This window comes from Nyctereutes procyonoides, unplaced genomic scaffold, assembly GCF_905146905.1.
Source record: "Nyctereutes procyonoides isolate TBG_1078 unplaced genomic scaffold, NYPRO_anot_genome, whole genome shotgun sequence".
Classification (NCBI taxonomy): domain Eukaryota; kingdom Metazoa; phylum Chordata; class Mammalia; order Carnivora; family Canidae; genus Nyctereutes; species Nyctereutes procyonoides.
Genome location: NW_026575131.1, coordinates 47,651,510 through 47,669,381, shown reverse-complemented (window position 1 = coordinate 47,669,381; position 17,872 = coordinate 47,651,510). Strand labels below are relative to the sequence as shown.

At 38.5% G+C, this 17,872-nt stretch overlaps 1 protein-coding gene across 1 annotated transcript; it reads left to right on the top strand.

Annotated features, from left to right (window-relative positions):
• The first annotated feature begins 11,628 nt into the window (after positions 1-11,628).
• LOC129521812 (olfactory receptor-like protein OLF4) lies at positions 11,629-12,558 on the top strand. Its single transcript, XM_055343645.1, has one exon. The coding sequence runs from the start codon at positions 11,629-11,631 to the stop codon at positions 12,556-12,558; it is 930 nt and encodes a 309-aa protein (XP_055199620.1).
• Positions 12,559-17,872: the final 5,314 nt, after the last annotated feature.

Genomic DNA, 17,872 nt, shown 5'->3' with positions numbered 1-17,872 from the left:
GGTCTTAATTTATGCACAAATGGAAACTTTCATGTGCACTCTGTCTCTTCATTTTAGGGTATCTCCTTTAATTCCTTAGATACATTATCTTTATCAACCTCCTTCCACAAACTTGAAAGTATAGAATCAGTCACTTCTCAAAATCCCAGTGCAAGCAATTTCTGCCAACAATTCCTGTCCCCATGCTATAATAAAAGCACCATTTGTACCAAAAAAAAAGTGTCAAGAATTCTTTCTTGACCATCGTGCTTGGCCACCCACACCATGATGATACCCTACTTGCCAAGGACAACCTGTTACACAGCAAGATATGACTGACACAATAATTCAAATAAACATCCATGAGGCAATTAGAACATGTGCTGCTTTTTATCTGTGGCATATGATCTACAAATGAGGAGGGAAGTCATGATCATTCTCTTATTCAAGCTTAATTCCCATGACTTTATGAACAAGTGACTATATGTGTACTCCCTTCTAGGTCACTGAAGAACTTGAAGGACATGCATATTTGTGCAGAAGAACTGGTGACCTTGAACCACGTGACCGGGAAGACGTCCAGCTCTTTTTTTTAAATTTTTATTTATTTATGATAGTCACAGAGAGAGAGAGAGAGAGAGAGAGAGAAGCAGAGACATAGGCAGAGGGAGAAGCAGGCTCCATGCACTGGGAACCTGACGTGGGATTTGATCCCGGGTCTCCAGGATCGCGCCCTGGGCCAAAGGCAGGCGCCAAACTGCTGCGCCACCCAGGGATCCCAAGACGTCCAGCTCTTGTGTGAAACATCCTCTGGTCAAGCAGGGGGAAGGATTTCTGAGAAAAAATAGGAACAAAATGGATGATACTGATACTGCTCATTCACTATCCCTTAGCATTTGTGACAAATAGTAGGAAAAGAGAGTTATTTTGTGTAACAATGAGAAGAGTCATATGGTAGGAATAATTAGAAGTTTTCAAGTAGAGACAGGAAGATAATTTGGTGATATAACAAAAGAAACTAAAAAAAAAAAAATACCCCTCACCTCAATGAATGAATAAACTCCCCAGTATAGACACTAATGTTCCATGCTTCAATAAATACACGCACAGCATGAACTGTGATGTAAAAAAAAAAAAAAGAAATAAAGAAATATTTTGTGTAGTAACAAAATGAGTATTTGGAACTTTAGCTTTGTCATATTTATGGTCGTCCTTACACTAAGAACATACCAGGTCCATCTGTTCGTTCAAATTTGTCTTTTCATGTAGACTCCACTGGGAGATATGTACTTGCTAATTAGCATTTACAGGGGCTATGGTGGGCTTTCTGGACACTCACCTGAACCACAGAGTAAAAGTAGGAGACCAGTTAGGAAACACAGTAGCATCTTTGTAGAATAAGTGCCTGACATTACTTTTTTTTTTTTTATTTCTGAAGCATGCATTCCAAAATCAACCATATTGAGTAAACACACTCTCAGGTGTGGGACACAATTACCATAGAAACCCTCAGGCTGCCCCAGTCATGACGTATCTCTTTTGTGTAACCTTGATACTGACACATGAATGACCCTGCTTCCCCCTTCAGCAGATGAATTCCTTCCTTATTTCCATCTGTTGGTTAACACTCTGGCATTTAAGGGTCACAGATTGGAGTATTTGGAACTTGGTTACCATTGCCCTGAGGATTCTCATGCAGTCACACACATACACATGCACGTACACACACATATATGCACTTGCACACACAACCACATCCACACTGGATGTATACTCTGGCCTCCTGGCATGGTATTACTATCATGCTTTTTTTCACCCCCAGTCAACAATAATTTTGAAAGAAATGATACATGGCAAACTATCAACATCTGATTACCTTTACCCTGAAGAATGTGTATAAATACCTAAATTGCACTTGGTAAGCCTCTCATGAACATGGAAATACTGGGTTCCATTTTAAAACGATAACTTGGGCAGCCCAGGTGGCTCAGCAGTTTAGTGCCACCTTCAGCCCAGGGTGTGATCCTGGAGTCCCGGGAACGAGTCCCACATCAGGTTCCCTGCATGGAGCCTGCTTCTCCCTCTGCCTGTCTCTGCCTCTATCTCTCTCTCTCTCTCTCTCTCTCTCTCTCTCTCATGAATGCTGGGTGGCGGGCACTGAGGGGGGCACTTGACGGGATGAGCACTGGGTGTTATTCTATAAGTTGGCAAATTGAACACCAATAAAAAATAAATTTATCATAAAAAATCTTAAAAAAATAAAATGATAATCTTGTAATCCTGTATTTAAAGAAACATTAAAAAAGTGGTTCCAAAAACACAGAGAGGAAAGAAATGGACACAAGGAATAAAAAGGAGATCTAATAATCTCATGCAGTCCCTTAGAGACTGTGATGAGCAGAAAGCTTCCCTGGTTCTGGCAGCATTCCAGTCCTGGTACACATCCCCTGATGCCCAGAATAATTAACAAAGCAGGGAACAAACCATGTATCCAGACAAGAAAGGAGTGGTATTTATGATGTCAAGATATTCTACTGATTCTATACCCCTCTAAAAATGCTCAAAGGGAATAAACCTACAATTTGCAGCATAAATATGCAACGTGCAACAACAGAAGGGGATTTTTAAAAATGAAATTCTTTTCTGAATGGTTTTAAATGCAAAACTTTTGGAATCAGAAAGGCAGGTTTTAAATGTCAGATATACCACGTATAAGCTGCTTAAACTTGGGAGAGACAACCAATCCATTCCAAATGTGAATATCCTTACTCAGGTAGTGGGGACAGCAGTACCCATCCTCCTAGGGTGGCAGACAGTGGTCATCGGTACATGTAAATAGCTTACAACATAGTTCCTTCCTGTGAGTAAAGCAGTGATTATCACCAGTGAAGTGACTTGGCTGAGTTTTTTCTTCTACCTCAGAAATGTCTCCATTGTTTCCACACCTCTTGATAATGATATATTACAAAGCAAAGCTAGTTTGCATACTCCTTTTTTCATATTAAATACAATTTTATATGTGAATACTCAATGTGAGAGAAGATGCTGATAAATGTATGCCTCAAGAAGTGCTGTTGCAAGGGAATAGCTAGCTGCATGGGCCTGGGCTTTCTGTAAATAAAGATCATGTTCGAAAACACCACCTTAAAAAGTTCACTGCAGACGCTTTTATGTTGTAATTTCACTGGAACCATCTTATCCCCCCCGCCATTCCCTTCCCCTGTCTCATCCATGATTCCTGTCATGTATTGTCAGCAATGATGCCTGTATTGCTGGTCCAATGGACACTTCTATTTTGAACACATTATATAAATTGCTTATTATGAGTCTTCCTTGTCTCAGATGAGTTCAAGGAAGAATAAGTACTGGATTTACCTGTCTCCTATGCTGGTCTCTTGAGAACTGGGAAACTACAGGAAAAAAAATCCTATCTGTATGGTGCAACGTCCCACGGGGGATGATGTGCTCAGAGGTTGGAGTAACAGGAGGGAAATATGCCTAAGGAGCAGAAGAGAAGCTGTAAATATCTCTTCTGCTGTTGCCCCTTAGCAGATACAACCTTAGGTTAAGTGGGATACGGGTACGTTTTCTGGAGTCCTAAGTCTGGATAGGAGACTCCTGCCAGATTGTTTGAGAACACAGCTTCAATCTCCATCATCAATCATCAAGCGAGATATTTATACTTCCCCACAGAGACTCCCACGCTGGTGAGTCCAAAAACCAATCAGGTACTGCAGGAAAGGGTCAGAGAGAATAAAAGGGTGGGAATATTTACCTGGAGCTATCTGAGTGCCAGTCCAGCCTAAGCCCAGCACCAGGACATCACTGTGGTTGTTGGTTTGCTTGATTAATATATTTATGATCTTAAAAAGAAAAGTAAACAAGAAATCAGCCACGCATAGGAAATTGTTGAGGATTAACTAGCTGTGATGGAAGCGTGATGATGACTGGCAGAAAGTGCCACCAATAAAGGTAGAACACAAGGTCAAGAATCTTTGCAATTGAGGGGAAAAGAGATAAAAGTATTAGCTATGAGGGATATGCAGTCAAGAGAAGGCATTCTTTTTATGCTTTTTAAGCCAGGAAAATTCAAGTATGTTCCCATATTGATGAGAAAGATCCAGACCAATGGATTATGAGACACACATTTCACAATGCCCTTTTTCATGCTGGGTATTCCAATTAATTTTTTTAATTTAATAAGGGAAAAATATACTAAAAAAGCTTTACATTGCAATTATTTCCATACTGGTAAGGATGATGTATATTTGTGGGTTTCTTCAATGTTTGCTTTCTCTATTGCAAATTGTGCCAGTTCTGTGCTTTTCTATGGTGGATGTGGAGTGATTATATTCCTGGTTTTGACTGTATTTTTTCAAACATAACAGTTGGAGTTTTTCTAACAACTTTGCTGTTTGCCATACAGGTCCTTTTGTATGTGCAGATGTATTAGAGGTAGTAGGAAAGTTAACACATTTTGTGGGCTCAAACCAACCATCCATTCACTCATTTTCCTCCACCCTCTTGATTAAATGTAGAAAGTTCTTCTGCATCATTTGAATTAATAAATCACCTTTTATACCTATTTCCAACCTGTCTCCACATTTTTGTTATTCCTTATTATACATTTTGGCCTTTCGTGATTAGATCTTTTTCAAAGTCATGTCACCTGAGCCCACCATTCGGAAGATAATCTTATGCATATGGTAAATTGTCTTTATGCTCTGGTGCAGTCTTTTTTTTTATATAGCTTGTCTCCCTCAACACCACCATGCACACTTGATTCCATCATCTAGTATAATGCTATTCATTCTTTCAGTGATTGCATAATATTTTAGGGTGTTGCTGCACCATTTACACTTTTAGGGATTTTTTCATAGCCTTTATCATTAAATTGTTGTTATATCAATTATATAAAAATATTTTGAGACTGAGTTAAAATGCTCATTCTCCTTTGGGAGCAATATTGTCCTCCAGGGACATTGAGCAATGTCCAGAGACATTTTAGGCTGTCAGATAGGGGAGATGTCACTAGAGGCCAGGGATGCTCTAAACATCTTACAATGCTCAGGACAAACCTCAGCACAGAGACTGATCTGGACCGGAAAGTCAATAGTGCTGAGATTGAGAAACCCAGAGATAAATAAGACATATCTATATTTTTAATACTTACAGCTGTTCAGATTATTTCCCCCAAAAGTTATAGAATGTCACATTTCTGTATGAAAATTAAAGAGTACCACTCTGTTCTTCTGCATCGTGTAGGTTTTACTTGCTATTCTTTCTCCAGTTCTTTAGGTGCGAGGTTAGCTTGTGTATTTGAGTTTTTTCCCAATTTTTTGAGGGAGGCTTCTATTGTGATGTATTTCTCTCTTAGGATGGCTTTTGCTGTATCCTAAGATTTTGAACGTTGTATCTTTATTTTCATTAATTTCCATGAATCTTTTGAATTGTTCTCTAATTTCCTGGTTCACCCATTAATCTTTTGCCAGGATTGTCCTTAACCTCCAAATATTTGAGTTTCTTCCAAACTTCTTCTGGTGATTGAGTTCTAGTTTTACAGCATTTTTTAATAATAAATTTATTTTTTATTGGTGTTCAATTTGCCAACATACAGAATAACACCCACTGCTCATCCCGTCAAGTGCCACCCTCAGTGCCCATCACCCATTCACCCCCACCCCCGCACTCCTCCCCTTCCACCCCTAGTTCGTTTCCCAGAGTTAGGAGTCTTTATGTTCTGTCTCGCTCTCTGATATTTCCTACCCATTTCTTCTCTCTTCCCTTCTATTCCCTTTCACTATTATTTATATTCCCCAAATGAATGAGACCATATAATGTTTGTCCTTCTCTGACTGACTTATTTCACTCAGCATAATACCCTTCAGTTCCATCCACGTTGAAGCAAATGGTGGGTATTTGTCATTTCTAATAGCTGAGTAATATTCCATTGTATACATAAACCACATCTTCTTTATCCATTCATCTTTCAATGGACACCGAGGCTCCTTCCAGTTTGGCTATTGTGGACATTGCTGCTAGAAACATCGGGGTGCAGGTGTCCCGGTGTTTCATTGCATCTGCATCTTTGGGGTAAATCTCCAACAGTGCAATTGCTGGGTCGTAGGGCAGGTCTATTTTTAACTCTTTGAGGAACCTCCACACAGTTTTCCAGAGTGGCTGCACCAGTTCACATTCCCACCAACAGTGTAAGAGGGTTCCCTTTTCTCCGCATCCTCTCCAACATTTGTTGTTTCCTGCCTTGTTAATTTTCCCCATTCTCACTGGTGTGAGGTGGTATCTCATTGTGGTTTTGATTTGTATTTCCCTGATGGCAAGTGATGCAGAGCATTTTCTCATGTGCATGTTGGCCATGTCTATGTCTTCCTCTGTGAGATTTCTCTTCATGTCTTTTGCCCATTTCATGATTGGATTGTTTGTTTCTTTGCTGTTGAGTTTAATAAGTTCTTTATAGATCTTGGAAACTAGCCCTTTATCTGATACATCATTTGCAAATATCTTCTCCCATTCTGTAGGTTGTCTTTTAGTTTTCTTGACTGTATCCTTTGCTGTGCAAAAGCTTTGTGGTCTGAAAATATGCAGGGGACAATCCCAATCTTTTGGTATTGGTTGAGACCTGATTTGTACCCAGTATGTGGTCTATTCTGGAGAAAGTTCCAGGCGCACTTGAGAAGAATGTGTATTCAGTTGTGTTTGGATACAGAGTTCTGTATATATCTGTGAAATCCATCTGGTTCAGTGGATAATTTAAGGCCCTTGTTTCTTTGGTGATGTTGTTTTTAGAAGATCTGTAATTTGCATAAAGTGCCATGTTGAAGTCTCCTACTATTAGTGTATTATTATCTACATATGTCTTTTTTTGGTTATTAATTGATTGATATACTTGGTAGCTTCCACATTAGGGGCATAAATAGTAATGATTGTTAGGTCCTCTTGCTGTATAGACCCTTTAAGTATGATATAGCATCCCTCTTCATCTCTTACTACAGTCTTTGGGATAAACTTTACTTTACCTGATATGAGAATTGCTATCCCAGCTTTATTTTGAGGATAATTTTAATGGTAAATGGTTCTCCAACCTTTCATTTTCAGGCTGGAGGTGTCCTTAGGTCTGAAATAAGTCTACACTAGGCAGAAGAAGGGAGATAATAAAGATATGAACAGAACTCAATGAAAGAGAGACTAGAAGAACTGTAGAACAGATCAACAAAACCAGGGGTTGGTTCTTTGAAAGAATTAATAAGATAGATAAGCCATTAGCCAGCTTTATTAAAAACAAAAGAGAAGACTAAATTAATAAAATCATCAATAAGAGGAGAGATTACAACCAATACCAAGGAAATACAAATGACTTTAAAAAAGTATTATGAGCAGCTATATGCCAACAAATTAGGCAATCTAGAAGACATGGATGCATTTATGGAAAACCACAAATTACCAAAACTGGAACAGGAAGAAATAGAAAAACTGAACAGGCCGATAACCAGGGAGGAAATTGAAGCAGTCATCCAAAACCTCCCAAGATACAAAAGTCCAGGGCCAGATAGCTTCCCAGGGGTATTCTATCAAACATTTAAAGAAGAAATAATATCTATTCTACTAAAGCTGTTCCAAAGGATAGAAAGGGATGGATATTTCCAAACTCATTTTATGAGGCCAGCATCACCTTAATTCCAAAAGCAGGCAAAGACCCCACCAAAAAGGAGAATTTTGGACCAGCATCCCTGATGAACACAGATGCAAAAATTCTCAACAAGATACTACTAATAGGATCCAACAGTACATTAAGATTATTTACCATGATCAAGTGGGATTTATTCCTGGGAGGCAAGGCTGGTCAAACACTTGTAAAGCAATCAACATGATAGATCATATCAATAAGAGAAAAATCAAGAACCATATGACCCTCTCGATAGATTCAGAGAAAGCATTTGACAAAATATAGCATCAATTCCTGATCAAAACTCTTCAGAGTGTAGGGATAGAGGGAACATTCCTTGACATCTTAAAAGCCATCTACAAAAAGCCCACAGCAAATATCATTCTCAATGGACCTCTCAATGAGATCCTTCCCCTAAGATCAGGAACAAGACAGGGATGTCCACTCTCACCACTGCTATTCAACATAGTACTAGAAGTCCTAGCATCAGCAGACAACAAAAAGAAATAAAAGGCATTGACTTTGGCAAAGTAAAAGTCAAACTCTCCCTCTTCACAGATGACATGATACGGTATATAGAAAACCTAAAGACTCCACCCCAAGATTGCTAGAACTCATATAACAATTCAGCAGTGTGGCAGGATACAAAATTAATGCCCAGAAGTCAGTGGCATTTCTATACACTAACAATGAGACTGAAGAAAGAGAAATTAAGGAGTCAATCCCATTTACAATTGCACCCAAAAGCATCAGATTCCTAGGAATAAACCTAACCAAAGAGGTAAAGGATCTATACCCTAAAAACTAGAGAACACTTCTGAAAGAAATCGAGGAAGACACAAAGAGATGGAAAAATATTCCATGCTCATGGATTGGCAGAATTAATATTGTGAAAATGTCTATGATACCCAGGGCAATTTACACATTCAATGCAATCCCTAACAAAATACCATGCACTTTCTTCAGAGAGTTGGAACAAATCATCTTGAGATTTGTGTGGAATCAGAAAGGACCTCGAGTAGCCAGGGGAATATTGAAAAAGCAAGATACATCCACAAAGGTGAAAGAAACAAAAGCAAAAATGAACTATTGGGACTTCATCAAGATAAGAAGCTTTTGCACAGCAAAGGATACAGTCAACAAAACTAAAAGACAACCTACAGAATGGGAGAAGATATTTGCAAATGATGTAGCAGATAAAGGGCTAGTTTCCAAGATCTATAAAGAACTTATTAAACTCAACAGCAAAGAAACAAACAATCCAATCATGAAATGGGCAAAAGACATGAAGAGAAATCTCACAGAGGAAGACATAGACATGGCCAACAGGCACATGAGAAAATGCTCTGCATCACTTGCCATCAGGGAAATACAAATCAAAACCACAATGAGATACCACCTCACACCACTGAGAATGGGGAAAATTAACAAGGCAGGAAACCACAAGTGTTGGAGAGGATGCGGAGAAAAGGGAACCCTCTTACACTGTTGGTGGGAATGTGAACTGGTGCAGCCACTCTGGAAAACTGTGTGGAGGCTCCTCGAAGAGTTAAAAATAGAGATATCCTATGACCCAGCAATTGCACTGTTGGGGATTTACCCCAAAGATGCAGATGCAATGAAACGCCAGGACACCTGCACCCCGATGTTTCTAGCAGCAATGTCCACAATAGCCAAACTGTGGAAGGAGCCTCAGTGTCCTTCGAAAGATGAATGGATAAAGAAGATGTGGTTTATGTATACAATGGAATATTCCTCAGCCATTAGAAATGACAAATACCCACCATTTGCTTCAACGTGGATGGAACTGGAGGGTATTATGCTGAGTGAAGTAAGTTAATCGGAGAAGGACAAACATTATATGTTCTCATTCATTTGGGGAATATAAATAATAGTGAAAGGGAATAGAAGGGAAGGGAGAAAAAATGGGTAGGAAATATCAGAGAGGGAGACAGAACATAAAGACTCCTAACTCTGGGAAACGAACTAGGGGTGGTGGAAGGGGAGGAGGGCGGGGGGTGGGGGTGACTGGGTGGCGGGCACTGAGGGGGGCACTTGACGGGATGAGCAGTTGGTGTTATTCTGTATGTTGGCAAATTGAACACCAATAAAAAATAAATTTATTATAAAAAAAAAAGAAAAAGAAAACCAAAGTGAGGGGCATCACAATCACATGAGAAAATGCTCCGCATTACTTGCCATCAGGGAAATACAAAGCAAAACCACAATGAGATAGCACCTCACACCAATGACAATGGTGAAAATTAACAGGACAGAAAACAGTAAATGTTGGGAAGGATGCGGAGAAGTGAGAACCTTCTTGCACTGTTGCTGTGAATGCAAACTGGTGCAGCCTCTCTGCAAAACTGTGTGGAGGTTAAAAATAGAGCTACCCTACAATCCAGAAATTTCACTATTGGGGATTTACCCAAAGGTAAAGGTGCAGTGAAAAGTGACAACACCTGCACCCCAATGTTTATAGCAGCAATGTCCACAATAGCCAAACTGTGGAGGGAAACTTGATGTCCTTCGATAGATGAATGGATAAAGAAGACGTGGTCTATATATACAATGGAATCAGAAAGGATGAATTCTCACCATTTTCTTCAACTGGATGGAATTGGAGGGTATTATGCTGAGTGAAGTAAATCAATCGGAGAAGGAGAATTATCATATGGTTTCACTCATACATGGAATATAAGAAATAGTGAAAGAGATTATAAGGGAAAGTAGGGAAAATGAGTGAGAAAAAATTAGAGAGGATGATAAAACGTGAAAGACTCCTAACTCTGAGAAACAAAGGGTAGTGGAAGGGGAGGCGGGCAGGGAGATAGGGTAACTGGGTAACGAGCACTGAGGAGGGCATTTGACGACATGAGCCCTGGGTGTTTTACTATATGTTGGCAAATCAACCTTCAAAAAAATAAATAGATAGATAGATAGATAGATAGATAAATAAATAAATAAATAAATAAATAAATAAATAAATAACAGAAGAAAGAATAAAAAGAGTACCAAGAGTACCACTCTGGTCAAAAGTTTCAATCCCAATTGTTGTGATAGCTCTAAGGTTCTTGACAGGCTGATGAGTATGGAAGGGATTTCCTGTTGTTTTCATAAACAATTAGTGAGTTTGAGCAAAATTCATATATTTGGTCACCATTTTGATTTGCCTATTATTATCATATGCCCATATATACTATGCCCATTTTAATTTTTTAATTAATTTTAATTTTTTGAGGAAACTCCATCCTGTTTTCTACTTGCTGCACCAGTTTGCATTCTCACCAATAGTGCATGATGGTTCCCTCTTTTTCATGTCCTCACCAATGTTTGTTATTTCTTGTCATATTATACTTGTCATTATGATTGATGTGAGGTGATATTCTTCTGAATGTCACATAGATGGAATTATTTTATCTCCTCAGATTGTTCACTGTTCGTATGCAACAATGCAACTGATTTTTTTGAGGGTTGACTTTCTATCCATTACTTGGCTGAATTAATTTATTAGTTTTATTTGTCTTTTTGTGGCATCTTTAGGATTTTCTACATATAAGATCACACAGTCTGCATAAATAAATTGATTTCTTCCTTTCCACTTTGGATGCTTTTTCCCTTTTTTTTCTTTCTTTAATTGCTTTGAATAGAATTTCCTGTGTTATGGTGAGTAGAAGTCAGGAAAGTAGTCATCCTTGCCTTGTTCCTGATCTTACAGGAAAACTGTTCTCTGTATCCCCATCACATATGTTTGCTGTGGGTTTTTCATAAATGGCTTTGTGTTGAGATAGTTTCCTTCTATTCCTAGGTTTTAGTGTTTTTATCATGTTCCATACACAAATATAAAAAAATAAAAAATAAACATTAATTTTTTGAGGTTAGAACATAAACAATAATGCCCCTGCCAGGATAGTAATGGACGATTGTGTCATGCTCTTTCTCTCTTATTTTGTAGTCACACTGATGACATGGAACTAGAGAATGATACACGAATTTCAGAATTTCTTCTTCTGGGATTTTCGGAGAAACCAGAATTGCAGCCCTTCCTCTTTGGGCTGTTCCTGTCCCTGTACCTGGTCACCATATTTGGGAACCTGCTTATCATCCTGGTCTTCAGTTCTGACTCCCACCTCCACACCCCCATGTACTTCTTTCTGGCCAACCTGTCCTTTGTAGACATCTGTTTCACCTCCACAACCATCCCTAAGCTGCTGGTGAATATACAAACACAGAGAAAAGTCATAACTTACAAAAGTTGCATCATGCAGATGTACTTTTTCATACTTTTTATAGGTTTAGACAACTTTCTCCTGACTGTAATGGCTTATGACCGATTCATGGCCATCTGTCACCCCCTGCACTACACAGTCATCATGAACCCTCGGCTCTGTGCACTGTTTGTTTTGGTGTCCTGGATCATGAGTGCCCTGCACTCCTTGTTAGAAAGCTTAATGGTGTTGCAGCTGTCCTTCTGTACAGCCTTGGAAATCCCCCACTTTTTTTGTGAACTCAATCAGATGATCCAACTTGCCTGTTCTGACACCTTTCTTAATGATTTGGTGATGTATTGTGCAACTGTGCTGCTGGTTGGTGCTCCCCTGGCTGGGGTCCTTTACTCTTATTCTAAGATCCTTTCCTCCATACGTGGAATCTCATCAGCTCAGGGAAAGCATAAAGCATTTTCCACCTGTGCATCTCACCTCTTGGTTGTCTCCTTATTTTACTGTACAGGCCTAGGAGTGTACCTTAGCTCTGATGCTCCCCAGAGCTCCCACTCAAGTGCAGTAGCCTCAGTGATGTACACAGTAGTCACGCCCATGCTGAATCCCTTCATCTACAGCCTCAGGAACAAAGACATAAAGGAGGCTCTAACTGTATTTTTCAGAGGGAAACCATAAAAGGACCATTTTTCAACAAGTATCTATGATTGCAGGCTTAATGCCTAATATCAGAAATTGTGAATCTTTAATCATATCATGAAATAAAAATTAATCCCTCTATTTGTATCCTGGAGTGTCAATTTTTCTAAATGTCTCTTGCTTTATTGAATTTTTTTTCTTTTTTCTAATAATAAATTTATTTTTTATTGGTGTTCAATTTGCCAACATACAGAATGACACCCGGTGCTCATCCCGTCAAGTGCCCCCCTCAGTGCCCATCACCCAGTCACCCCCACCCCCCTGCCCTCCTCCCCTTCCACCACCCCTAGTTCGTTTTGCAGAGTTAGGAGTCTTTGTTCTGTCTCCCTCTCTGATATTTCCTACCCATTTCTTCTCCCTTCCCCTCTATTCTCTTTCACTATTATTTATATTCCCCAAATGAATGAGACTATATAATGTCTGTCCTTCTCTGATTGACTTATTTCACTCAGCATAATACCCTCCAGTTCCATCCACACTGAAACAAATGGTGGGTATTTGTCATTTCTAATGCCTAAGTAATATTCCATTGTATACATAAACCACATCTTCTTTTTTTAATTTAATTTAATTTTATTTATTTATGATAGTCACACAGTGAGAGAGAGAGAGAGGCAGAGACACAGGCAGAGGGAGAAGCAGGCTCCATGCACCGGGAGCCTGACGTGGGATTCGATCCCGGGTCTCCAGGATCGCGTCCTGGGCCAAAGGCAGGCGCTAAACCGCTGCGCCACCCAGGGATCCCAAACCACATCTTCTTTATTGAATTTAAACAATCCGCATTATTGAACTTTATGCTCCTTCTGAAAGCCAACAAATTTTTCATTTTTGTTGTCTTCATTTCCAGAGTCCCAACTTTGAATCAGAAACAATTTGGAGATTCCTATTTGCCTCATAGTGATGAATTGTCCTAGTTTTAAGGAATAAACTATATTTGGCAACCGGAGCCGTTTTTATAATTTTATTGTAGAGGAAATTCTGAGATCAAAGTTTTTAACTTTATATCTGCCATTCCTTTCTACATTACAACCCTAAATGCTCTTTCTGATAATATCAACTTTAACCTGCTGGTTTGTTTTGTAGCTAGTCATGGGGCTTTATGGTCCTTGTTAGGATCCCATTCTCTTATCAGCTCAACATTCACAGTATCCCTGATACAGAATAGTAACGCAAAAACTATTTATGAAAAACACCCTCCAAGTATAATCTATAGAAAGATAAATTTGCATGAAACAAAGGTCTTGTTAAGTGTTCAGTTTCAGAGAAGACCTGAAATATTATGAAATAAAAATTTCAATCACACTATACTTAATTGTGGAGAATGTGTTTTTGGTGATGTACATCTATTCAGTTAAGTGTGGGATATTTGATGTCCATTTTTATGGAGTTTTATTAATTGAAGAATGTAGTGGCAGATTTTATTATTTTATTGGATGATTTTGCCTTTTGTATTTGAAAATTTCTAGTGCTGGCTACAAATATTACTCCTTCCACTGCCCTAAACTTAGTATCTTCTCCTTGAAAAATGTTGCCATGAATATTATAGTGTGAATGAGTGTACAGTAAGTGTATTTGCTGTGTTATTAATTTCTTTGCCTTTCTTATGATCTTCTACTGCTGATCTTATTTATTCACATCTTCTCCCCACCTCCTTTTCTTTTCTCTAACTAAAGTTTGCCCATTATTGATTTGTTCATGTTCCATATTTCTTTTTGATTCTGTCACAGTAGGTTGTAAGTTTCTAGGGATTTATCCATATCTTCTAAGTTATCCATTTGTTGGAGTGAAATTATCCATACTTGTCTCTTATGATTCTTTGTATTTCATAGTATTGGTTGTAAGGTATCAACTTTTCCTTCTGACCTTATTTTTTTTCTTTTCCTTTTTTAAATTTTTTAAAATTTATTTATTTATGATAGTCACACAGAGAGAGATGAGAGAGAGGGGAAGAGACACAGGCAGAGGGAGAAGCAGGCTCCATGCACCGGGAGCCCAACGTGGGATTCGATCCCGGGTCTCCAGGATCGCGCCCTGGGCCAAAGGCAGGCGCCAAACCGCTGCGCCACCCAGGGATCCCTCTTTTCCTTTTTTAAAATTTAAATTCAATTAGCCAACATATAGTACATCATTAGTTTCAGATGTAGTTTTCAGTGATTGATCAGTTGTGTTTAACACCCAGTGCTCATCCCACCATGTGCCCTCCTTAATGCCTATCACCCAGTTACCCCACCCCCCACCAACCTTCCCCTCATCAACCCTAAGTTTGTTTCCCAGAGTTAAGAGTCTCTCATGGTTTGTCTCCCTCTCTAATTTCTTCTCATTCAATTTTCTTCCCTTCTCTAATGATCCTCTGCACTATTTCTTATATTCCACACATGAGTGAAACCATATTATAATTGTCTCTCTCCAATTGACTTATTTCGCTAAGTATAATACCCTCCAGTTCCATCCACGTATTTAAATGGTAGTTATTCATCCTCTTTGATGGCTGAGTAATATTCCATGATATACATATACCACATCTTCATTATCCATTCATCTATCGAATGACATCTCAGCTCTTTCCACACTTTGGCAATTTTTTTTAGATCTCTTTGAGTTTTATTAATCTTAATGGAAAATAGATAAATATTTTTTAAAAAGTCATAGAAAAATAAAACCACAACTCACGTTTCATAAAAAATATAGGCTACTGTACTACTGACCAGTATATCTTATGTCCCAAAGCTCTAGAAAATTTTATCATATTGCTTATAATTTTTTCACTGGGAGAGTGGTGGGGGTCTTCTATTACTTTTTTGTATATTTTTATTGGAGTTTGATTTGCCAACATATAGTATAACACTTAAGTACTCATCCTGTCAAGTGCCCCCCTCAGTGCCTGTCACCCAGTCACCCCATCCTCCTGCCCACCTCCCCTTCCACTACCCCCTGTTCATTTCCCAGAGTTAGGAGTCTCATGTTCTGTCACCCTCTCTGATTTTTTCCACTCACTTTCTCTTCATTCCCCTATAATCCCTTTAAGTATTTTTTATATTCCCCATATGTGTGAAACCATATAAAGTTTGTCCTTCTCTGATTGACTTACTTCACTTAACTTCCAGATCCAATCACATTGAAGCAAATGGTGGCTATTCATTGTGGAAGGAACCTCAGTGTCTATCGAAAAATGAATGGATAAAGAATATGTGAGATACACACACACACACAATGGAATATTACTCAGCCATTTGTTTTTTTTTTAATTTTTTTAAATTTATTTATGATAGTCACAGAGAGAGAGAGAGAGAGAGGCAGAGACACAGGCAGAGGGAGAAGCAGGCTCCATGCATCGGGAGCCCGACGTGGGATTCGATCCGGGGTCTCCAGGATCGCGTCCTGGGCCAAAGGCAGGCGCTAAACCGCTGCGCCACCCAGGGATCCCTACTCAGCCATTTGAAATGACAAATACACACTTTGGCTATTGTGACATTGCTGCTATGAACATTGGTTTGCAGGTGTCCCTTAGTTTTTTTTTTTCCCTTAGTTTTACTACATCTATATTTTATTTATTTGCATCTTCTCTCCTGATCCTTTCCTTAATCTAAGAGAAGTGTTCTTCTTTTTGCTTAGCTTTTCAAAAAATTAACTCCTAGAATTTTAAATCTTTTTTATTGGCTTTCTGATCTATATATCACTTTTGTTTGCTCTGATACTTGTTATTTCTTTTCCTCTGCTGCTTTGGACTTAGTTTGTTCTTCATGTTCTAGGTCAGTGAATCAAAAATTGAGGTTATTTACTTAAGCTCTTATTTTTCTTAATGTAGACATTTATTACCATAACCTTCCTTCTTAGAGCTGCTTTTACACCATCCCATAAATTTTGATAGGATGTGTTTCCATTTAATTTGATTCAAGAATTTTAAATTTCCTTTTTGGCTTCTTCTCTCACACATCAGCTGTTCATGACTGATGTGGTTTTAGTTCCACAAAATCTGAATATCTCAGATATCTGTACCCTTAAGTTCACTGCACCATTACAAAATAGCCAATAAGTGGAAACAGTCCAGTACCCATTGACAGATGCTTTAATAACGATAGCATATCTGTACAATGGAATTCAGCAATAAAAAAATGAAGACATCCTTTCTTTTGTTAAAACATGGATGGACCCTGAGGGCATTATGTGAAATACTATTTCACATATATTTCATTATTTCACTATGTGAAACAATCAGAGAAAGACAAGTATTGTATGGTTTCACTTATATGTAAAATACAAAATTCTGATTTCATAGAAACAGAGAGTAGGTTCATGTTTGCCAGTGGCTGTGGTTTGAAGAAATGAGAAGTTGCTGATGAAAGCCTACAAACTTTCAGTTATAAGATGAATGAGTTCTGGGAATATAATGTGCAACATGGTCGTTATGGTTAACTATATTGTGTTATATACTTGAATGTTGCTAACAGAGTATATGATAAATGTACTTACAGCAAAAAGAAATGATAACTTTGTGACATGATGGATGTATCCAGTAACCTATCGTGGTGATCATTTCACAACGTATATGTATATGAAACCACCAAATTGTATGCTTAAACTTCCAGAAGTGTATATATCAATTATTTTTCAACAAAACTTGAAAAATGAAGAAAAAACATTCTTATGTCTCTATGTTCTATTTGCATTTCAAATGTCTCCTCCTTCCAGGGGAACCCTCCTCATAAAAAAATAAAAATAAAAAAACAGAGTACCAGGATGAAAACCATTATGAATATGTCACTGGGAAGGTCAATCAATAGGCAAACTGTATCTAAATAAGGATGCCATGAAAATGGCATCAATGATACAGCAGTTCTTTGTTTCATCAACTAGTGAGTTAGATATGAGGTCCCTGGTCTCTCTGAGGCATCTGGAGAAAAAGACTTATTTCTTTATTTTTTTTAGATTAGGAATGGTGATCTACAGGCAAGTGGTGGGGAGGATATATTTACATTTGGAGTAAAGCCTGTCTCTCTGGAGTAAATTTCCATAACTGCATAGTAGACACATAATTCAGTCTCACTTTCTTCTCAGAAATCATTCCACTGCTGAAGGTGTAAGTGGAAATTAAACCTTTCAAATTGAAATTTACACCAGTGGAAGACTGTTTGCAGAGACAGTCCCACATCCCTGACTTTGTCTATGTCATTGACAATGTGGGCAGCACCTTCCATCAGGTGGTGGAGACTCTTCCTCCACCTTTGATCTGGGCCAGCATTAGGAATATTTATTTGCCATGACCAGCATAATATGATGGAAGTGGCAGAGTACC

What these genes read in the sequence shown, in the direction of transcription:
- LOC129521812 (XM_055343645.1), top strand. Translation starts at nt 11,629, where the DNA reads ATGGAACTAGAGAATGATACACGAATTTCAGAATTTCTTCTTCTGGGA.